Source organism: Zingiber officinale, chromosome 5B (genome assembly GCF_018446385.1).
Source record: "Zingiber officinale cultivar Zhangliang chromosome 5B, Zo_v1.1, whole genome shotgun sequence".
In the NCBI taxonomy this organism is placed as follows: domain Eukaryota; kingdom Viridiplantae; phylum Streptophyta; class Magnoliopsida; order Zingiberales; family Zingiberaceae; genus Zingiber; species Zingiber officinale.
Window position 1 is genome coordinate 129,652,403 of NC_055995.1, and position 23,898 is coordinate 129,676,300.

The 23,898-nt window shown below is 37.5% G+C and overlaps 2 protein-coding genes across 2 annotated transcripts; one reads left to right on the forward strand and one right to left on the reverse strand.

The window, feature by feature from the left end:
- The first annotated feature begins 138 nt into the window (after window positions 1–138).
- LOC121985989 (elongation factor Tu, mitochondrial-like) lies at window positions 139–9,219 on the forward strand. The gene is made up of 12 exons (XM_042539740.1): window positions 139–488; window positions 1,335–1,410; window positions 1,639–1,731; window positions 1,985–2,059; window positions 2,715–2,819; window positions 2,911–3,001; window positions 3,085–3,290; window positions 4,591–4,674; window positions 5,141–5,206; window positions 5,293–5,355; window positions 5,637–5,877; window positions 8,866–9,219. The coding sequence occupies exons 1-12, from the start codon at window positions 307–309 to the stop codon at window positions 8,934–8,936; spliced, it is 1,353 nt and encodes a 450-aa protein (XP_042395674.1). The 5' UTR covers window positions 139–306; the 3' UTR covers window positions 8,937–9,219.
- Window positions 9,220–11,681: 2,462 nt separating this feature from the next.
- LOC121985990 (probable serine/threonine-protein kinase PBL7) lies at window positions 11,682–14,556 on the reverse strand. The gene is made up of 6 exons (XM_042539741.1): window positions 13,493–14,556; window positions 13,162–13,403; window positions 12,592–12,983; window positions 12,384–12,516; window positions 12,215–12,304; window positions 11,682–12,149 (listed from the first exon to the last, which is right to left on the reverse strand). The coding sequence occupies exons 1-6, from the start codon at window positions 13,788–13,790 to the stop codon at window positions 11,937–11,939; spliced, it is 1,368 nt and encodes a 455-aa protein (XP_042395675.1). The 5' UTR covers window positions 13,791–14,556; the 3' UTR covers window positions 11,682–11,936.
- Between the last annotated feature and the right edge of the window lie 9,342 nt (window positions 14,557–23,898).

The following is a 23,898-nucleotide window of genomic DNA, read 5'->3' on the forward strand; positions in this document are numbered from 1 at the left end:
CATCATCTCTGTTTAAATTTATTTATTTAATTTTGTTTGATGGTGTATACACTAAAGGAAGGTAAATAAGCTTTGCCACAGAAATTCTCCCCTACGTATTTTTCTAATTAAGTTCGCACTCCAAGTTATTTATCATCCAATTGTCAAGCTGTGATGCCTTTCCAAGCTCTTCATTTCACCAAGAACTACCGGTCCGGAATCCAGACCGGTTCCAACCCTCTCTCCCCAAAACCCTAACTCGAAGCATCAGCGTTTAATTTCGTCAACCCACAGTCACCCTGCGCAGCGATCGCCCAGTTTCTTCCCATGGCCATAGTGGCTGCTCTGAGAAACCATAGTTCAAGGCGGCTTCCACGCTTCACCTTCTCCTCACCTCTCCCAACTTCATGCCTCCGCGCGGACTCCCAATGTGTGCTCAGCCCCACCAGTGGAAACGACACCGCGGTGGCGCTTTGGTGGAGGAGGTCTATGGCCACCTTCACCCGAACGTAAGACTCGCAATGCCCCTTTATTAGTTGAGCTTTTGAAACATGCTGAAAAAAATTGATTTTTAGCAGAACGAAGGAGAAATCCTTCATTTTGGCCTCACTGAATGATCCGTTGGTTAGTTCTTTTCGTAGGCATTGCCTTCTTGAAACGCAGTACAGATAACTTATTGACTATCTCATGTTATATTTTGCTGTACAATCAATGAATTATCCATGTTGTCCAAGTTATCGGGTTTAATTCTCCTGTCGCTTCAATGTCTTCTCTAGCTGGTTCCATCCAACAAATTCTTATTACTTTAACCTTTTAAATTCGATGAGAATTTCTCGGTTTGCTGAGTAGTAGTAGTAATTATTAGAGTCAAGCAGCTCTTTTGCTAGTTAATCTATATTTCGACTTGCATAGCCATTTGACTGGATAGCCCCGGCATTTGACCACACCAAATTTAGTTCTGGTTCTCTTTTTTTTTTTTTTTGTTTCTTTTCTCTTCTCTACTTTACTGGTCAAGTTACGGTGGATATTTTGGGATTTTAAAACTCATACCACGCAATAAGGCAAATTTAGATTGTTGCTGTCTATTGGCTATTCATCACAATTCGCTACTTCCCTATTGAAGAGGATCCAATTGGCATCCATCAATTTTAAGTAAGGTGTCATTTTTTTTTGTGCTTGTTGGATTCTTCAGTTAAATTGTATTTCTAGTTTGGTTAACTACCCTTTTTTTATTTATGTTCATTCAAATATTTGATGCATTTTGATAATCTTTTGTGTCACACTAATAATAGGAAGACACATAAGTGAAGAACTTTTAAGCAGTTTTGATTTTAGTTTCTTTCTTTCTTTTGTAGGAAACCTCATGTCAATGTTGGTACAATTGGGCATGTTGATCATGGGAAAACCACTCTCACAGCAGCAATTACAAAGGTTAGCTTGCCTTTCAGTTGTGATTTTTTTATTTGTTTTTGTTTTACTATCCAATTAGTTCATTTCTCTACATACTGTTGTTGTTTTTATGGATTTATGATGTAAATAATTTAGTTTTAGTGATTCTTTGTTGTCATAACTTCTATAAGCTAAAGCCAAATAAGTTTTATAACTGTTTACTTTGGTTTTTATGTACAGCTTTGTTCATTAAGATTTTTTTTTCTCTAGGTTCTTTCTGAAGAGGGAAAAGCTAAAGCAATTGCTTTTGATGAGATTGACAAAGCCCCTGAGGAGAAAGCTAGAGGAATTACCATTGCAACGGTTTTTTTTTTTAATTTCTTTGATAATTCATTTTTTATTTTATATAAAAGGGCAGCCCGGTGCACGAAGCTCCCGCCATGCGGGGTCCCGGGGAAAGATCCATTGTACGCAGCCTTATCCTGTTTTTTGCAAGAGGCTGTTTCCAGGATTCGAACCCGTGACCTTTTGGTCACATAGCAACAACTTTATCGTTGCGCCAAGACTCCCCTTCTCATTTTTTATTTCATATGCAGATAATTTTTTGTTTTTGCAGGCACATGTAGAATATGAAACTGCAAAACGACATTATGCGCATGTTGATTGTCCCGGACATGCAGACTATGTTAAGGTAATATGGGAAACCATTATGTCTCCTTGAAAAGTTTAAATTATCCGATATTAGGAAAACCATTTGCATGATTAGCATACTCAAATCCTTTACGGGCGGCCTACTACCAGTTTGCCTAGTCTTGTTGGAGAAGTATTTAATTGCCAATTGTTATGGTTGAGTGACAATCAACACACTTGTTCTTCGATATTTATTTTCTAATTCCTAGATTTTTATAACTTATCAAGTCTAAAATTTCATGCCAAAAACTTTGTGTGTGAAAAAGTCATGTCAAGAAAATTGTCTAACTTCATGTATCACTTCCATTGGCAATTTAATAGATTTTTCTTTAAAGTTAACTTTTAATCTCACATTTAGGTTGTTCTGAAATTCCTCCTATCAAATGCAAAAAATTGCTTAGAACTTTGCCAGAATTAAATATTTTATGAATCCTTATTTCTAAATTCATTGAAGGTCTTGTTACTAAATGCATTCTTGCATGCTGCAACTATATTGTGCATTGCTATGTTTGTTTTTCCTCTCAATAGTCAATTACCTCAGACTGCCTAGTGTAAGCATCATCTTCAACTTGTCTTTTCTCATGAGCATATTTAATATTTTGTAGGAAAAACCAAATGTACTTAATATTTTGACTTATATCTTTGTTCAAAAATAGAATATGATCACTGGAGCTGCTCAGATGGATGGTGGTATCCTTGTTGTATCAGCACCTGATGGGCCAATGCCTCAAACGAAGGAGCATATTCTTCTTGCTCGCCAAGTAATATTGTTGTCATTCCATATTTGATTTTATTTTTCAGACACTATTTGGAGTATTTTTTTTATATTGATTCAATTTTTTCCTCATGTAGGTGGGTGTGCCATCACTTGTATGCTTTTTAAATAAGGTTGATGCTGTAGATGATCCTGAATTATTGGAGCTTGTAGAAATGGAGCTTCGAGGTATGGTCTTGGTTGATATTTTTTCCTTGTAGAAATTTGATACTTTTTCCATTGTGCTTGATATTCTCTTTGTTTAATTCTAGAGCTCCTTAGTTTTTACAAGTTCCCTGGGGATGAGATTCCTATCATTCAAGGCTCAGCATTGTCCGCTTTAGAAGGAAGAAATGAAGAAATAGGAAAGCAAGCTATTTTAAAATTAATGGATGCAGTGGATTCATATATACCAGATCCAATACGTCAGCTTGACAAATCCTTCCTCATGCCTATTGAAGATGTATTTTCAATACAGGTTTATATCATGACTTGACTAATTATTCAAATTTACTTTTAATCCTTTACAAAACTATTAAGGTTGTGAGAGTAATTTAAGATTATATGATATATGTCCTTGTTTTCAATTAGTCATATTGATTCTTATGATGCTCTATCAGAATTCCTTGCTGGTGAGTATTGAGAAAAGATCTACCTCTTGATTATTATGATCTTGCCATTAGATCATCTCACACATACAGCAGAATACCGGTTGATAATTTGGTTCTTGATTTTATGTTGAGAATGTAGATAAACATCTACTGCTCTTAATGTCCATATATACATTATCACGGTTCAAGTTGGAATTCCTTTGTAAAACTATGGATTAAAATCTCGAACTGTTTTGCCCGATATGGGCGAAACATCTCGTTCCATCCGCGGACTGGCATTGGCACACAGTGTCACCGCGACACGTCGCACGACCCTGCGACGCATCTAGAGGCGTCGTGCGAGCCTGACAATGCCCCCGAAGGCGTCGCGAGGGCCTTGCATGCCCGCGGAACGTGAATGAGAATTTATGATTTAATTAAATACTTAGGTTAATAAATTTAATCAACTCCTATCTATGATTGAGATAATTTAAAGAGGCTTAATTAAAATCTAATAAAATTATTCCATTATATATATATATATATATATATATATATATAAATTATTAATATTAAATTTTTTATTTTTAGTTAATATATTTTTTATTTAGGGAATTGCATCTATTGAGGGAAAACTTAGAGAGACGTTTAAGATGATATGAATATGTACTTAGACGGCCAATAAATTTTCGATTAGGCGATGTGAAACTGTGCCAAATACTCATATCAAACGAGGAAAAGGAAGATCAAAAAGGACTTGGTTAGCAGCAATAAAATAAGATAAAATTTATTTAAGTATAGATGATGATATAGTAGGGGATAGAGTCCAATGACGTACAATGATCCATATAGCCGACCCCACATAGTAGGATAAGGTTTGGTTGTTGTTGTTTTTGCAGTTAATATATTTTATATTTAAAAAATATCGGAATTATATCGGCACGATATGCTACTGAAACTATATCGTTCCGGTCCGGGATCAAGATCTCGGCATAGCTTGAGATTTTAAACCATGTGCAAAACACTATAAATATACTTTAATCTTTTAATTTTTTTTCTTCTTTCATAATGTCTCTTACAAATCAATCTTTTCATGACATGCTTTGTGTAGTCTTTGATGTTCTAATTTCACTATCTGCTTGTACTACTTGAAGACTAATATCAAGAGCATGACGGTTGATGTTGCAGGGACGTGGAACTGTTGTTACTGGACGGGTTGAGCAAGGAACAATTAAAACTGGAGAAGATGTTGAAATTTTAGGATTAATGCAGGTGAGAGTTGTTTCCCTTAAAATTAGAGAATTAATTGAATCGACTATTGTTGTTAATATTTGCAAGAATTTATCTTTCTTATATGTGAATTATTTGTTGAAGGGGAGCCTTGGCGCAACGGTAAAGTTGTTGCTTTGTGACCAAAAGGTCACGGGTTCAAATCCTGGAAACAACCTCTTGCAAAAAGCAAGGTAAGACTACGTACAATGGATCCTTCCCCGGAACCCCGCATAGCGGGAGCTTCGTACACCGGACTGTTCTTTTTTTTATATGTGAATTATTTTTTAAATGGATGGATTTGAATATAATGCAGGTGAGAGTTTTTTTTTCCTTCCTGATTGATCACATTCTTTTATTTATTAATGATACTTTTTTTATATATTTTTCTATTATCAATATTTGTTTCTAGTTGAATTCTTCACATCACTTAACTAATATACTTATCTCTTAAATTTCCTTTTATTAGGGTGGACCTTTGAAAACTACTGTCACTGGTGTTGAGATGTTTAAGAAGATCTTGGATCATGGACAAGTGAGTAGTTAATTTTTTGTTGTTTATTTTCTCCATTAGACTTCCTTAGATATCAGAACATATTATATAGTTTTTATGTAATCTAGGCTGGTGACAATGTTGGCCTTTTACTACGTGGGTTAAAACGTGGTGATGTGCAAAGAGGACAGGTGAGCATTAATTATCATAATTGTGCTTCAGACTGCTGAATTGCTACTTTGTGGCTTTGCAATATAACATTCTTTTATCGAAATTATCTATGACCAAATTATCAAATGTTGTTCTTTGTCTTCTATTTCAAGATATGAATGTGAAGACAACAATAGGTAAATTTGATACATAGGATTTCTCATGAAACTAAACTTGACTTCAAGACTCATGCTTTTGTGTTTTATGATTTGTATTTTCAGTTATGCATCAGTTTGTAACTTATAGTTTTTGATAAGTGTAGATAGTTTGCAAGCCTGGTACAATAAAGACATATACGAAATTTGAAGGAGAGATTTATGTATTGACAAAAGATGAAGGTGGTCGTCACACAGCTTTCATCTCAAAATACAGTCCCCAGTTCTACCTGAGAACTGCAGATATTACTGGCAGAGTTTTGCTTCCTGATCATATAAAGATGGTGATGCCTGGAGATAATGTCTCAGCTACTTTTGAGTTGATATCTCCTGTTCCCCTTGAACCAGGTACTTTATTGTGTTTTCCTTCGCTAGAGAAACAATGTTTCTATGAAATTGTTTGGTCATTTTGACAACCGTGATTAAGCGTCTGGTTTGCTAGACTTGCGTAGAGAAAATTATATGTATTAGTTGACATATAGCTTCATGTTGTAGATTATAATTCCTGATGTATTTCTTTTATGGATTTGTTGCATTTTGTGCTTGAAAAGGCTTTTATATCTTCCTCTTCTCCACCAAACCACTGTCATAGTGCTTTAGTATCTATTTACTAAACAATATGGCATGTGTTTGACACTTACACCTAGTGCTTATCTACAAGTTTACAGCTAAGATTTGTGCTATTACAGCCCATATTTTAGTCCTTTTTCTTAAAAAAAAGATCTATTCGTCTCTTTGATATCATTGAATATTCTAAAATTTGGAAGTCTAGTGCAGGTTCTTAGGAAATTTTGCATTGCCTTTATATATGGTAATTGGCTATCTGTAGGTTAAGCTTGTTTTGCAATAGAAATCTGAAACCTGACAATGAAAATTTTCATATCCAGAATAGTACTATTTTGAATGTAGTAGATTACTGCTGTGTTTCTATAGTTGTCTATTTCTCTGTTGCTACTTACCAAGTGAATTATTTTGATATCCAGATCAGTATTATCTTAAAACTAGTAGATTTACTGCTGGGCTTTTATCATTTCATGTCTCAATGTTAGTATTCACCATGTGCATAGTAAAATTATGGTTCTTTTTCTTGTAATTTTATTGCAAAACAAAGGCAGAATGGTGCAGACACTTCCGAATTTAAGTTTTTATAGTTTTATATATTATTTATTCCAATAAAAAAAATAGGCTGGGTGCAATGACAGTCTATATTTTATTACTATTCCTTCTATTTTGGGGGCTAAAGCCTATAAGCATAATGGTAAATTATTCAGTATGTCAGGAATTTAGGAATAATTATGTTTTTGTATATTCAGAGATACTCTTCCCTTTTGTCTCTTGTCATTAGAGTGCCTAATTAGTTATTAAGGTACACAATCTATGTTGCATCTACAATATCAGAACCAAAATGGTGCACCAATATGAAAGTGGGAGGGAAAGTTGAGAAAGTTTTTAAAAAGCATATGCAAGTGGTATACAGTCTCCCCAGGATCCCGCATGGCGGGAGCTTCGTGCACCGGACTGTCCTTTTTTATATGCAAGTGGTATACAGTCTCTCAATTGCATTGCATATATGTATACAGGAGCATTTTGATCAATAAAGGACATTCTAGTACATGAAGCTCCCGCCAATGCGGGTTCGGAAGGGTCTATAGCACGCAACCTTATCCTGCTTTACAAGAGACGATTTTCCAGATTCAAACTTGTAACTTCCACTTTGCACCTAGGCTCTCGTTCAGCATATATGGTCGATATTAATATATTTAAAAATAGTATTGGTAATAAGGTCAGCATATATATACACACATACAACAATGTTACCCTACTTACAGTGCTCACTTTGTGAGTGTCAAGTATATTTTTTTAGAGCTTAAGGTTTAGGTTTTATGGTTTTGGGTTTGTGTTATAATATTTAAGCTAAAGAAAAAAAAAAAAAACTAAAAAAAAATTACACATGGTGCTCACCTTCCATAGGGTAAGTAGGATATCAAGACTATATATATATCCATTCAAAACAAAAACATATGTAATTATACAAACAAAAACACATGCTATATAACAATATATATTGATCAACAATGTAAAACAAATGTGACATGTTTCAATTAACATAAAAAAAATTACCACACTAAAAAATTAGCTTATAGAGTGCTTTGTGATCAGAGTTCTCTGAGGAGGAGAACATAACATAAAAAACAAACCATTATTGTTTGAGGAGAGACCAACCTAATAATTAGAGTTTTATTGGATCGTGACCTCCCTAGGTTCGAATTAACTATAGTGTAGTTTTTGAATGTATGCTTAATGCATTTATTATACTGAAGCCAATTACATAGGCCACTTTTTAAACAATGGTACAAGATTCACTGGGCTTATGAGATTTGTTGTTAGAAGTAAACAAACTCCTTTTTGCAAACATGGGAAATCACATGAGCTTTGTTTATCCATCATTCAAAATATTATCCATTATATTTACCTTACCTCCTTTCCACCTTTACTATTTTTCCTTCCTATAACCTTCCGCCCATTCTAGTTCTTCCTTTGACTTCTTGATTCATTTCCTTAGCTTCGATGACAACATAGTAGAACAAAGACATTGGGTCCATCTAACTTGTCAGAGTTGAGTTTCCATTGTTGATCTGCACATGGATTTCATCATTTTTAAATATCAGCTAAGATGGATGTAAATGGTGATTTGTCATTGGAAATTTGATCTACTTTGGAATCTTAGGTTAATTTCTGAGGATCTTTACATAATCATGTTTCTTTTTCATAGTTGTATGGATGATGACAGAAATCTAGACCTAGTCAGTTTGGATTCGGAGGTAATCATTTTACATAGGATTCTCTTTCGAAATCCTGAGTTTGAGAAGCTACCAATTGTTTGGTGTCTCCAATGACAGTATTGGTATGCTAGATTAGCATTTGGGTGACTAGAACTGGAAAATTCTGGATCCATATCTATATGCCTGAGTTTGAGTCGAATCTGATTCAATTCATACTTCCATGAAGCTTATGTTACTGTTTAAAGGTTCTGTGATGCCTTTTGAGATTATCCATATATATCTTCAACAAGTCATGAATGTCGACTACCTGACCAAGGGAAGAGGTGAAATACCAATCAAAACTATTCATTTTTAGACATGGTGTGTAAGGGATACATGTCTTCGCCTTGTTGAAAGTAAGAGATGCATGGTTGCTTAACTCTGCAACAAGGGAAGCTACCTTAATTGTTTGTTGATTCTTGATTCCTTATGAACAGTTTACATATAAAGTTAAACTATTTTTTCAGTATTTGGGCCTATAACTCGAGCATAAAACTTTTATTTCCTGATTCAGGGCAAAGATTTGCGCTTCGAGAAGGTGGGAGAACGGTCGGTGCGGGAGTTGTGTCGAAAGTGATCAGCTGAGGTTTCTTCCCACTTCACTATATACCTAGCTATTTGCCTCAGATACCGGAACAAATTATTTCGCCACATAGCTTGTTTTTTATATTTCAATTGGTTTGCTTTCCTTCTGAAAGCATTCGGTGATGTGGCTACATGAAATTTTTGGGCGTCTGAAACGCCAACGAATCATTCATGTTATGCCATCATGAATAATTAACCAAATGTTGTGAGCAAATTGGACAAACCATGTGAAAATCCTATACATGGTTTGATCACTAACTGATACGATTTAAGTTGTCATTTACAATTTTTTTTGTTATTATTAGATTAAAGTTTCTAGTTCTATCGGTATATGAATAAGAGGACTGCATCAGCCAAATTTTGTGATTCATTTTTTTTAATTGATACTAGGCATTCAATCTAGGCTGCCTAATTTTGAGAGTGATCGGTCCGGTTCTATAAAAGTTTCTCATTGGCTATTAGAATAAATCGAAAAGTACTGGACAACCCATCAATCTAGCGTTTTTAGATAAACGATTCATTAAGGGAAATTTATCACTTGGATTGTAGAGTGGCATCACAATAATATCGCACCTACTCTTTGTCTCTATCAATGGTGATTTTCATGGTCACTTCAAAGGGGTAAGGGGTTGTGATAAGAAGATCGATCCTCTATTTTTGTATGTATTCTGCTTTTGCATTGACGTAGTCTCTAGGTGGCAAAAGGTGAATATGCTCGCCCTTAGCGTCTCGCCAATCCGTCCCAGGGCCAACATAGAGGAGGTAAATCATGGGCGGTTATTAGCCTTTGGAATCATGACTAACACATAAGGGAGGTATTTATCTCGACTTTGTCGAGACCTTATGATGGCAACACCTTATGCACTAATCACTAGACTGTCCCGAGAGGACTTGACATAGTCTCCAGGATGTTACAGGAGATGGCTATAGGGAATGACTTCAATTTCCACTCCTAAGTGTGCTCCCTAACATATTACCCATCTTCTACTCATCTTGCCTCTGTGGACCTCGTATTGTTTGCATAGGAGACTCACTTTCAGCGGAGGGGCTAGTTGGTTGCCTCACCTAGTTTGCTAACATGGCAAGGCTGAAACAAATCACTTTAAGTCAAGTATTAGATTATTATATGACGGGAGTTGATGCGCAGATCTAGTGCAGACTTCTTCATTTGACTGACTTTCAGGAGGGTTGCTTCCCATTCTAATACTTGGGAATCCCATTGGCGGCTGATAAGCCCAAAGTAGTATCAGATTATAATACCTTGGTAGACTCCCTAATTCAAAAGATATATTCATGGCCAAAACACACTCTTAGCAGAGAAGCTTCAACTCAGGTTTTTCAGTCCTTCGGGAGTGGAGTGCAGAGGTAGCTGCCCTTCCATTGCCTTGTACTGTTATTGACAACATCTATGTAGTTTGTCGTAGCTTCATGTGAATGTTGAAGCATTTACTAATCACTTGGGCTGAGATATGCAATCCCAAGGAGAGTGGTGGCCGAGGGCTGAGAGATCTCAAGGTTTGGAACAAGACTTTACTGTAAGGTACTCTAGTGCATTTAGGACAACTGGACAAGCAGAACTCATTATGGATCAAGTGAATCCATCACACTTGGCTCAGGAGGATATATAGTTATAGCAAGCTAAAGGCACAGACTCTCCTCCCAATAAGGAAATTACTTTGATTCAGGATGAGATTGGATCGTCTGTTAATTCCGATTTAGAGGTTGGTGTGCGCCTAGATGGGTAGAGTTTTCAGTGGCCAAGGGAGGAGTAGCTAAAGCTTATGACTTCTTCATGCTGTGAGGGCAGAGGGAGGCATGGGTGACTACGATATGGAAGACATCTAGTTTTATATTCACCACGCGACTGCTGGTGCATGAGAGGTTGCAAACTACAGAGAGACAACCATATGTGCATGACGAGTTATGCATTTTTTGTGGGGTTGAGCATCTTTTTTTCAGGTGCACAGTGGTGGATTCACTTAGGAGGAGAGTTAGTGACTGGCTCCAGATGACCCAAGAGATGTTCAGATACAAGAGCATGCTTCGGGTTTCCAAGTTGCATTATTATGGGTCTAATGTTTTGATTAAAGCTCAGCACCTAACTATGTCGGCCTTAATTCATTTTGTATGGCAATCTAGGAATCGTAACTTGTTCAAGGGAGAAAGGATTGATGTAGAGAGTACCTATAAGAAGATATAAATACATGTATACAAAATTCTAGATATCTTTTCAGATCTGACACTTGTACATTTTGAATATTCCAATGCCAAGTCTGCCTTATAATATTCCTCCATGGAATAAAATTGATAAGAAATAAAACAATAATTCTTAAAAAATGAAGTAGAGAAAGAATGAAATGTTTTCTTTTGTTTCATATATGGGTTCATGACTGTCCTGCCGATTAGTCAACTGGAATGCTCCATAAAAACTGATGCACTGTAACTTTAGTTGATTCGACCATTGTTATAGCTTTTTTCCATCAACGAATCTCTTGAGCTTTTTTGCTATAGCAAGACTCAACTAAGTCTATTCCCCCACAAACAGAAATATTTTGTTAGTTAATCATCTCAAGTTGATTACCTAGCTGACTCAAACCCACTATTAGTCGTCTGGCATCAACTACAACCTCGAACAGATGCACATCCTATAGGATGACTGAAGCCTTTAGTCGACTCAGTCACAATCAACTCACTCTAAGAATACCTCTGGGTTTAACTTGTTATAATGTTTTATGAAGCTTGCTGTTATGTTTGTCTATCTTAAACTTCATTTTTGAAATTTAATATCAAGTGGCATCAAGTATACATAAACGTGCAATTCAGTCATAAATATATGACTAGCACATAGAATATACATCAAGGAAACAGAAATGTTCAAAGAATTGGACATCAAGTGGCATCAACCAATTATGAAGTATACATCAACGGCCAACTCAGCCATATGTATGTATACGACTAGCACACAGAATATTGGCTAGAAGGTGTCTCCAAACTGTGTTTTCATTCATTGCACTGACCTTCCAGATCAACCACTGATCCTTCTTCTTTCTCCAAAAATGATGATCTTGGGACTTCCACTTTGGAGGGAGTAGCAGGGGTACTCGCAGCCATGCTATTTTTGACGACGAGCGGGATGAGGGATTGCACGACATCGGTCATTAGAGGGCGATAGTCTGCTTCTGCTTGCACGCAGACTGCAGCTATAGCTGCAACCTGAAGATATCAACAAGTTATGCATGCATATAGATATAAGTTTTGTATTTGTCAACTAATCAGACCTGGACTAGCTCTTTTTTTGAGAATTGTCCACTTAGAACTGGATCTACCATTTCCATAACCTTCTCTCGGTTGGTAAGCCTTGGAAGAGCCTGCAACAGTTATCAAATGATAAGAAATCTAAGGGAAATGACACAATACAGAAATAATAATTAAAAAAAAAATGCCAACCCATGAGACTAAGACGTGCTCTCCTTGGGGCCTTGCTGGATCAACCGGCACCCTGCCAGTTATGAGTTCAAGAAGAACCACTCCGAAACTGTAAACATCCGACTTGGTTGTCAATTTGCCAGTCGACGCATACCTGTTCACCACCAAATTAATTTCTCTATGCTAGCAAATGGATGGACATGTATTCTGAGTCGTTAGTCACACTCACTCGGGTGCAACGTAGCCAGTAGTTCCCAAGACTCTAGTGAGAATCTGGCCATTGATCTTATCAGAGCCAACCTTGGCCATGCCAAAGTCTGAGACTTTAGCTCTGCAGTTGTGGTCCAAGAGGATGTTGCTGCACTTGAAATCCCTGTGGATAACGGCTGGGACGGTGTGCTCATGAAGAAACTCGAGAGCGCGAGCACAGTCAAGTGCGATGCTGAGCCTCGTCCACCAGTCGAGAGGTCTGTGATTCTGGTTCTTCGATTTGGGGTGGAGGTGGTGTTGAAGGTTGCCATTAGGCATGTACTCGAACACCAGCAGCCGATGATGTTGATCGGCACAGTAGCCAATTAGGCCAACCAAGTGACCTGAGTGCAGTCGGCTAAGTAGATCGACCTGTAACGTCATGATTAAAATGTCTAAGAATTTTAACCTCGGCATCTTTCTCTCTTTGAAAACCTTGTGACAAATGAGAATGTTTGATCTAAATTTCCATGTTCAAATAGAATTGTTTCTGAAATCAAAAGGGGAATGAATTATAATACAAGAAAGGTAATATCTGAAAGTTAGCTACCTCTGTCCTAAAGTCTCTCTCGCCTTGCTTCCCTTCTCTTTGCAGCATCTTGATGGCTGTCACTGTCCCATCGTTGAGGGTTCCCCTAAACACCAAACCAAAGCCACCATTTCCGATCACATTGCTCTCACTGAATCCTTCGGTGGCCTGCTCCAACTCCTTGTAAGTGAAAACCTGCCCTCTCCTACACCTGACTTGCATGGGAAACCCCAGCTTCCTCCCTTGAATGCAACTCCTAACATCTGGATACAAATGGACTAGTTAGCTGAATCAATGCCCGATACGTATCATCATAAACAAGCTAAGGAATTGGGGCGAGCGAGTTAACTACCTGGGCTATAGCCATAGGCGATGCCATTGGTGGAGTAAATAGGAATTTGGGTCCTATCAAAGCTTCCTTTCCTAAAGCTGCTAGCGCAGTTGCTGATGTTGCCGCTCTTCCTAGATTTAACTCTGCAAACTACTACCAGCAACGAAACGGCGGCTACAAGAACTACGATCACCGTGAGAGGCCCAACGACGAGGACAACGGAATTAGAGGTGAGAAAGCTCGGGCCGCTCCTCCCATGTTGAGGTTCACTGTGGTTGGGATGACGCAAGAATGGCGGAGGGGAAGAAAGCATAGCCATTTCTGGTGACTATGAATGGAGAAGGGATAAGGAGAGGCGTGCTACTGGTTAGGGGATGCCTTTAACTGGAGGGTCAACAAGAAGCAAGCGCCATATAAGTCCAATCTTCTTTCACATGCTTTGTGCCCACCATTAATTCCCCAACTCTTTCCCCGGCTCCCTCTCGTGACTTGTTATTTATTATGAGGCAGTGCTTGATCCAATTTAGTTGTCATTTCGCGTAGAACATTGGGCTCCTTTCCCCACCTATCCAACTGTTTTCTATTAATGAAAAATTGACACCGAGTGATGAGATTGGATGAATTAATGCAAAGATATATTCTCCTTGCCCGACGCTTGATATTTAGGACTCTGGGACCAAAAAGAAGCTCTTTTCAGCTAAATAATGCTGGAGGGACAACAACCGCATGGCACAAGGACATCAGCGGCAACCGCAAGGCTCTCCGGCGGCTCAGAACAGTTTGCGGGAGGACGAAGCGAACTCTCTCCGCCGCCCAAACCGCGGTCGAGATCGACTCTCTGTTCGCCGTCACCCGAGCTCGGTTTGAGGAGCTCAACGTGGACCTCTCGATAAAATTCTTGGAGAGATCGACTCTCTGTTCGAAGGTGCAGGACCTGCTGCTCCTTGACGTCACGCCTCTCTCGCTGAGGCTGGAGACCTCCGCCGGCGTCATGACGGTCTTGATTCCGAGGACACGATGATCCCCACCAAAACGAAGCAAGTTTTCTCCACATACTTCGACAACCAACTCGGCGTTCTGATTCAGAGACAATAACGTCATCGAAATTCGAATTCTCCGGCATTCCTCCGGCCGCTACAGACGTCCCTCAGATCAACTTGCGGATCCATGCTCTTCTGTAAAACTAATGTTTGATGAAGCTTGATGTTATCTCTGTCATTCTTTAACTCATTCTGAAGTTGACCGGACTGAGTCTGTCTATCAACTTGTCTAATTAAGTATACACCAATGTCGCAACTCGGCCATAAATATATGACTAGCACATAGAAACAAGAGCTATGCTGATGCATGAGGCTATAAAATATTAGGTTGGTGTTCCCAAACTCTGTTTTCATTCATTGCGTTGACCTTCCAGATCCACCATTGATCGTTCTTCTTTCTCCAAAATTGATCTTGGAGCCTCTACTTTGGAGGGAGTAGCAGGGGTCGCTGCCCCTATTTTTGACGAATTAGAGGACGATAGTCTGCTTCTGCTGCAGCAAGAGGATATGAGGTCTGAGATTTGAATTTTGGTAAATTCAAGCTAAATACTTCCATTATGTGTTAGTCATTATTCCAAAGATTAGTAGTCATCCGTGATTTACCTCCACCGTATTAGCCTTGGAACGGGTGGACGGGGATGCTGGGAGCGAGCGTATTCGCCTTTTGCCACAAAGGAGGATATTCATGTATATAGATAAGCATTCGTGAATACAGAACCTGCACGATTGAAGTTCAGAATCCCATTTTTTTAAATTTTATATGTCAAATGATCAGACCTGTGTCTAGAAAAAAATTAGACTATAAATAAGTAAATAAATTACTTATATTATATTCACACTTCAAAAACACTACAACACTTTTAAGGATCACTCACAATTTTAGAGAGGAAAGGAAAAGGAAGATGAAGAACAACTTTCAACTTGAAGACTCTATACTTTTATTTTTCGTTGGATGATGAAACAAGAATGCAGGGGAGTATTTATAGTACTCACCATACAAGATACATAGTTGATCAGAAAACTAAATTCTATATACCAAGAAATTCTATCCCTATCCATTGGATGAGAAATACTCTCAACCATATAATTTAATTTTTATCAATTAAATTCTATCTATTAAATGAGAGAAATACTCTCAACCACACATTCTAATTTCTATCAGTTAAATCTTATCTATTGAATGAGAAAAAAATACTCCCATCTATATTTTTATTCTTATCCGTTAACGGGTTGGTATTGATCTTCAACACTCCCCCCCAACACCAACCCTTTGTACTGTGCTGAGTTGATAACTATTTTTATTCTTATCCGTTAACAGATTGGTATTGATCTTCAACACTCCCCCTCAACACCAACCCTTTGTACTGTGCTGAGTTGATAACGAAACATCTTAAATTTGTTGGCGTTTAATCCTTTTGTAAACACGTCTACAACTTGATCATCTGTACTGATTTGTCTCATCTCAATTTCTCCTTGTAGAAATTTTTCTTTGATAAAATGATAATGAACTTCAACATGCTTAGTTCTTACATGAAAGATTGGATTTTCTGCCAAACGAATTGCTGATTTATTGTCACAATATACTGGAACTGCATAATCTACTGGTTGATGTAGATTATTCATTAGTTGTATTATCCATGTGCTCTCTTGAGCTGCCATTGCTGTTGCTCGATACTCAGCTTCAGTAGTTGACAATGATACAGTTGGTTGTCTCTTGCTGCACCACGAGATTGTTCAAGAACCAAGCTTGAATACATAACCAGTTGTTGATCTTCTTGTGTCACAATCTCCTGCATAGTCAGCATCGCAGTAGCCAACTAACTTGTAGTCTTCATTTCTTTTGTACAAAAGGCTATAATCAGTTGTGCTCTTTACATATCTTAATATTCGTCTAGCTGCTTCCAAATGAGGCTTCTTTGGATTTTGCATATACCGACTTATCACACTGACTGCATGAGAAATATCAGGTCGAGTTAAGGTTAAGTAGATGAGACTGCCTACCAATTGTTGATACATAGTTGCATCTTCTAAACTTTTCCCTTCATGTGCACACATTCTGATATTTGGCTCCATGGGTGTCGAGATCGGCTTGCATTCGAGCATTCCAAACTTTTTCAACAAGTCTTTGGAATATTTTTTATTGACAAAGAAATATTTCATTTTGTGTGCGATCAATCTCTAAACCAAGGAAATGCTTAAGTTGCTCAAGTTCTTTCATTTGAAAGTGAACTGATAAATTCTCCTTTGTTTGAAGAATTTCTTCTTTGTCATTGCCTGTTATGACTAGGTCATCCACATATACTAACACGATAGCTAATTTTCCTTTATTTGTTTTGATAAATAAGCTGGAATCTGCAGATGTTACTAAATAACCACTTTGAGTTAGAAATTCAGCAATTTTACCATACCACGTCCTGGGTGCTTGTTTCAATCCGTAGAGTGATTTCCGTAGCTTACACACATATTCAGGATGATGTTAGTTCTGAAAACCTATTAGTTGGATCATATAAATTTCCCGATCCAATTCTCCATGAAGAAAAACAATCTTCACATCCATCTGCCATATATTCCAGTATTTGTTGGCTGCAAGTGCAAGAAGGATTCGTACAGTTGCAAGTTTTGCCACTGGACTAAATGTTTCGTCATAGTCTAGTCCATATTATTGAGAGAAACCACGAGCTACCAATCGTGCCTTGTACCTCTCGATTGACCCATCTGGACGACGCTTTATTTTGAAAACCCACTTGCAAGAAATGAGTTTCACATCTCTTGGTTTTGGTATGAGATCCCAAGTTTGATTTTGCTGTAGTGCATCAATCTCTTCTTTCATAGCTATCACCCACTCAGGACTTTGCGACGCTTCTTCAAATGTCTCAGGCTCTGTTGCTTCTTCAACTATGGTTGCATTGGCATATTTTGGATTTGACCTTCGTGTTCTAATTGACCTTCGGAGTTGAGATTGTGGAGTTGATTTTGCCATTTCACTAGGTCTTTCTTCTTCATTTGGTTGTTGATATATGTCGGTTTGCCAAGGACTCTGAGCTACTCCTTGTTCAATATCATTGTCATTTGGATCTCTTGGTTCATCTGAACTTAGTTGAAGTTGAACAATATGCTCTCTCATCTTTTGTTGCAATTTGTCTTCGAGGTCTTTAGAATCTGACAACACCTCCTTAACGAGATTCCACCAAGAAGATGTTTCATCAAACACTACATTTCGTGAAGTGTAACATCTTCCACTTGTTGGATTGCAACATTTCCACCCCTTTCTTTAGCTATCATATCCCACAAAGATACATCTAATAGCTTTCTTGTCGAACTTGGTTTGTAAGTGATCAGAAACAAATACATAACATACGCAACTAAATACTCGAAAGTAGCTAACTGTAGGTTTTATATTCCATAATTTCTCAAAAGGTGAAATGAATTCTAACCTTGGTTGAGGAAGTTTGTTAATGACAAAAGCTGCAGTCCTCATTGCTTCAGCCCAAAATCGTATAGGTACATTCTTGTTGTGCAACATACTCCGACAAACTTCTACAAGATGTCGGTTCTTTCTTTCTGCTATACCATTCTGTTGTGGTGTGCTGGCATATGTGTACTGATGGTATATTCGACTTTCTCTTAAGTATTGGGAGAACTCTCTTGAGCTATATTCTCCCCCGTTGTCTGTGCGTAGACAACAGACCTTTGTTCCCAATTCTCCTTCAACTGACTGTTTGAACTCTTTAAACTTGGAAAATGTATCAGATTTTTCTTTCATAAATAAGACCTAGACATACCTTGAGAAGTCATCAATGAATGTCACCATGTACCGCATACCGCCGATTGATGGTTGCTTAACGAGCCCGAATACATCAGAGTGGACTAACTCTAATGGTTCCTTTGCTTTAAACTTTGACTCTTGATATGGTAATTGGTGTGCTTTACCATATTGGCATCCCGCACATACCGTGTCTGTTCGTATGTCTAGTTGAGGAAGCCCCTTAAGCATTGACTTCTTCATCATCATGTTTAACTTGGAATAGTTAACATGACCTAATCTCATATGTCATATGTCTGATGTTTCACTTTTCCTTGTCTTGTCTATATATGCAGACTCTGCTGACATCACGTAGACTGACTCTAGTCGTTGCCCCTCCATTATCGGTGTTTCTGATATTTTGAGATTTTGATATACCTTTACATTTTCAGGACCAAATAGAACATAGTAACTTGATGATGTTAGCTGAGACACAGATAATAAATTTTTCTTCATTCCTGGGACATGATAGACATCTTGAAGTGACACCTGGTTAAAATTATATCGGGGTGTAATTATTGTCTTACCAATGTGAGTTATTAGTAACCTTGAGTTGTTGGCTGTCACCACCATACGAGCTCCCTTATATTCGGACAAGTTTTGTAGCTTTTCTTTATCACCTGTCATGTGATTTGAGCAGCCTGAATCTACGATCCAATCATTTTTGTAGTTAATCTTGCCTGACATTGTTGTAAAAGCTACTTCATTTTCCTCTGCAGCGAACAAGGCTTCAGCATCCCAGTCATCTTCGCTATTCTCCTTAGGATTGGAGGTAACAGTATTACTCTGGACAAACTTTTTCTTGGCCCAGCAATCTTTTGTCATGTGACCCACCTTCCCACAGTTGTAACACTTGCCAATAAACTTTCTATTATTGACATGATTATGTGGGGCTCTTCTTGGATGATGACCTTCATTGCCTTGATAATTCTTTACTTTGTCACCATCCTTTTTAGATCCATCACCGGCATGTCGTTTGAAACTGCCCTTACTTTTATTGGTGTAGAGCGCTTCCTCCTCACCCTTTAGCGAGACTTCTCCCATTTGCTTAGCCATAGCTTCTTGGCTTGTAAGTAAATTTTCAAACTCAAGAAGTGATGATTGTGTTGGCCATCCATGTATAGCAACAACAAATCCTCGATATTCTGGTTTCAAATCATGGATAATTATTCTCTTTATCCTGGTTTCCCCAATAGGAGCTGCTGGATCTAATTCTGAAATTTCGCGACATATCGACTTTACCTTGTGAAAGTATTGGGCAATCGTTTTGTCACGTTGCCCTATTGCAAGTAGCTCATTCTCCAGGAGTTGCAATCTTGCATCATTCTTCTTTGAAAAGAGTGTAGCAAAGGTATCTCATACTTCCTTTGGTGTTTTGGCATCTCGGATGTGCTCCAACATTTCTTCTTCAATTGTGATTTTCAAAGCAAACATTGCTTTACCTGCTTTGATCCTCCATTTTCGCAAGATGGCATTAGCATCTTCTGCTGGTTGCATGACTTCACTACCACTAACAACCTCCCAAAGATCCTGACCTTGTAGGTAGGACTCCATACATGTTGTCCACGTGTTGTAGTTTTTGTTGTTGAGTTTCTTGACTCCTCCTACTACTTGAAGGTCGCCCATCGTGTCGGAAATATTTTGATTATACCGAACAATTTTGATTAACAACCTTGTACAATATAAACCTCCTCACAATTCAAGATAACTTCACCAAAAATAATCCATGATCGTTCAGCTCTGATACCAATTGTCGAGAAAAAAATTGGACTATAAACAAGTATATAAATTACTTGTATTATATTCACACTTCAAAGACACTACAACACTTTTGAGGATCACTCACAATTTTAGAGAGGAAAGGAAAAGGAATATGAAGAACAACTTTCAATTTGAAGACTCTATACTTTTATTTTTCGTTGGATGATGAAACAAGAATGCAGGGGGAGTATTTATAGTACTCACTATACAAGATACATAGTTGATTAGAAAACTAAATTCTATCTACCAAGAAATTCTATCCCTATCCATTGGATGAGAGAAATACTCTCAACCATACATTTTAATTCTTATCAATTAAATTCTATCTATTGAATGAGAGAAATACTCTTAACCACACATTCTAATTTCTGTCTGTTAAATCTTATTCACTTATCTGTTCTTAATGATTTAGATTTGAATCGCAAGCGGAACTTAATACTATTGATTCAAATCCACCTATGTTATTAATTTCATTAAATATTAATTTTCAAAATTGGCTTCCAGGACTGCATGGCGAGACACATGGTCTTCTTGGATATGGGAGCAACCACCACCGCCTAGACAAAGCCTTTTAAGAAAATTTAATATTTAATTTCCTTAAATAACTCTAGGTTAACCAAAAACAACAATCGAATCACAAATTCGAAAAATAAAAGAAAAGAAACACAACCTCGAAACAAATCCGAAAACTCTAGAATCATATGTCTCTTGTGTTTGGTATTTCTAAAAATAACTATATAAAGAAAACTAGTATGATGCGAAAAATAATTACTAGTTATACCTTTCTTTGTAAGTAAAAATAACCTCTTGATCTTCTATCGTATTCCTTTTCTTATCTCGAACGTTGTGTGGATTGATATTGATCTTCAACAACCTGGATAAAATCTTTCTATGAGAATTGCCCATTTAGAAGTGTATCTAATCAAGTGACTAGCGTGAAGTCGGCTAAACAGATCAACCTGTAATGTCATGATTTTTTTTCTAGGAAGTAGAGGACAAAAGGTCTGAGAATTTTACCATCTGAAGTGGGAACAAGTGTTGCCAGAGGGTTGGCATACTTGTGTGTCTTCTTCAATAATTAAGGGCATCAAAGTCATGGGGAAAAAAATAAACAACAAAACATCAATACAAGTGATATTAATGATTGAGGACAAGATGCCCCTGGTCTAATGGTCACATGTACCAGCATGAGTGTCTTTGACGGAAAAGATTTGTAGGCCAACCTCCCCTCTCTGAGAGAGAAAACTTGTATATAGGTTAGCGTAATGGTTATTTAGTAAGTCTTGAAATTAATTTTTAAGATGAAAAATATTTTATTATATATCTAACTTTTCTCATAAAAATGTAGTTGTTTTAGGATAAATGTTCCTCGTACTTTACCTCATTTTAGAAAATATGGGGCTGGTAAAGTGACAACTCCACCTTTTGGTACAATAGGCAAATGAGAGCATTTCTTACCCGCACATTTCCCATTTCGTAAACCTCCTTTTCCCATTTCCTAAACCTCCTTGTCAATTGTAGTAGTTCAAATTAAATTCACATCTATATTGTTGGGTGATAGAACTTCTTTCTCTTGTGATTTTTAAAGTATTTGGAAAACTAAAAAACATCATTTCTATATAGAATCTGTTGGACTGGGTGAATACAGAATTACAAATATAAAATAGAAGCACTTCTATTATGATTAATTTAACTCATAATTAGTCACTATTGATAAGATTTTTATGTATGTATTTCAATCAATTAAAGAGGATTTAAGTTAACTAAATTTAAATAGAAGCATTCGTTTGATCTGCGTACCTTATCTTATATGTTGATTTGTTATATAAAAAAAAATTCGTTTGATCTGCGTACCTTATCTTATATATTGATTTGCTATATAAAAAAAAATGATTTATCAGGTTAGGTAACGTCGAGCCTGGGATGACCGGTTTGATCCTACAAAAATTTTCCACCGACCAGTAGGGTAAATCGAGAAGTGCTCGCAGCGGACAGCTCAAAAGTCCAGCATTCTTTAGTTACGTGTCTCATTTAGAGAAAAAATTCTTACAAATTCGTTATAACTAGGGCTCGAATCGTAGATATTTATGTGACAATCTGAATATCCTGCACACTATAACCTGAGGGCTGATTTGCTATATAAATAGAGAGGCAAGAGTATCTCAAAATACAGCATAATCATGCATTTTGAAAATACTCTCATTCTTTTATCCTTAGTGTGTTCAATGACTCTTCTTAGAACTAGAAATCATTGAGCACGTGAAGATTTCAGATCTTGTTAGCTCCCTCTAATTGTTTATCACTCGATCCAATTTGGTTGTCATTACCTGTGGGATACTTATACTGGGCTCTTCCTGACCTATCCAACTGTATTTTATTAATGAAAAATTGGCATTGCGACGAGGCTGCCTGATCAATGCAAAGATCCTCCCTCGTGCTACTGCCCAATGCTGCTTGCAAGCATTTGATATTTAGGACTTGGGACCATAAACAGCTCGTTTTCATTCTAAATGCATGCTAGGACAAGTTAACTTGAAATTAAGTTGAAATGTGAAATGGGGATTCATCCAGCTTGAGGATCGGTACGTAGATGCTTGTGACTTACGTTTCTTCGTACAATTATGTGGATGCTGGTTGGGGTTGCAGTCGAAACTACAACATCAGCCAAAAGGATCCACCCCGATTTTTAGAATTGAGAGAAAGATTAGGAAAGAGGCAACCAGAAGGTAGTTTTCAAGGTGCTCTAGGGTGTTGTCGTCCAAAGCGAAGAAGTAGAGCAAATTTTGGTAGATAGATAGATGGATTAAGAGCTACTTTTTGAATTCACCCATGTGAAGGAACTACTTAATATAGGCTTTAGGAGAGTGACGATAAAGGAACAGATGATTATGATTCTTATTTTTAAAGGACAAGTAGTATGTATGGTAAAAAGACAAAAATGTTGGCTTACTATTATATGATTGTAGTTAGTTGAAGGAATTAATAAGAGTAAAGAAGATACTGTTCGCTAAGTGTCAAGGAGAGTAAAGAAAATAAGGATGCTGCTGTTGGATATATGTAAATGGAGAAAAGAGGGAAGAGATACAAAGTTTTAGTGTGAATGAGATTTTAGTCTTACATTGAGAGTTTCAAGATATGTTTGTTAGTTTATATTGATTTATATACATTGATGATATGAATAAATGTATGGGGAAAGACTTTTTTTTACACGTGGATGTGCGGGGATGTAAATCCAAGGTCTAGATTGCATTGAACCATTTTGACTCGTGTGCGAGCACGATTTGTATGAATGCCAGACTGATTGGGGCAAAAATTACCCAAGTGGAACAACTAATATTTTGCCACATAAACTTTTTGCTGCTTATTTAAGGGTGTCGAGTGAAATGTTAGCGTTTCACAGCTGGCGAACGTTGCCCATTGATCTGAGCTCCTATATAAGGAGATTGCGATCACAGACAAAAGGTTACACGCTCAAAAAGTTGAAACTCTCCACCTACATTCCCCTTCTCTTCTGTCGTGCATTTTTTGCTCGGCGGAGTGCCCGTGATAGCAATCAGGTACCTCTCAGTTCGTCGTGACCATCAGTACTTGATGGGGATCATGGTTCACTGTTGTATCTTGAGAAACAGACGACCCGAGGAAACCTCAAAGCACAGCCGAAGGTAGGGCGAATATGTTTCAAGGAAACTACAACCCTCACAGGCCTCGGTTTATCCGCCTACTCGAACTTTACGTTAACTTGGACGCTACTCGGTCGACCTCTGTGTTTGCTCGGCCGTTAACTCGATTGGCATTTTCGTCCGTCGGCTGCTAGCCTGACCGAC

What these genes read in the sequence shown, in the direction of transcription:
- LOC121985989 (XM_042539740.1), top strand. Translation starts at nt 307, where the DNA reads ATGGCCATAGTGGCTGCTCTGAGAAACCATAGTTCAAGGCGGCTTCCA. An exon ending in GAGGAATTACCATTGCAACG is followed by an intron (nt 1,732 to 1,984) that starts GTTTTTTTTTTT and finishes TTGTTTTTGCAG; the next exon opens with GCACATGTAGAATATGAAAC. An exon ending in TGTAGAAATGGAGCTTCGAG is followed by an intron (nt 3,002 to 3,084) that starts GTATGGTCTTGG and finishes GTTTAATTCTAG; the next exon opens with AGCTCCTTAGTTTTTACAAG.
- LOC121985990 (XM_042539741.1), bottom strand. Translation starts at nt 13,790, where the DNA reads ATGGCTATGCTTTCTTCCCCTCCGCCATTCTTGCGTCATCCCAACCAC. An exon ending in CGCCTATGGCTATAGCCCAG is followed by an intron (nt 13,404 to 13,492) that starts GTAGTTAACTCG and finishes ATTTGTATCCAG; the next exon opens with ATGTTAGGAGTTGCATTCAA. An exon ending in AGAGAGACTTTAGGACAGAG is followed by an intron (nt 12,984 to 13,161) that starts GTAGCTAACTTT and finishes ATGACGTTACAG; the next exon opens with GTCGATCTACTTAGCCGACT.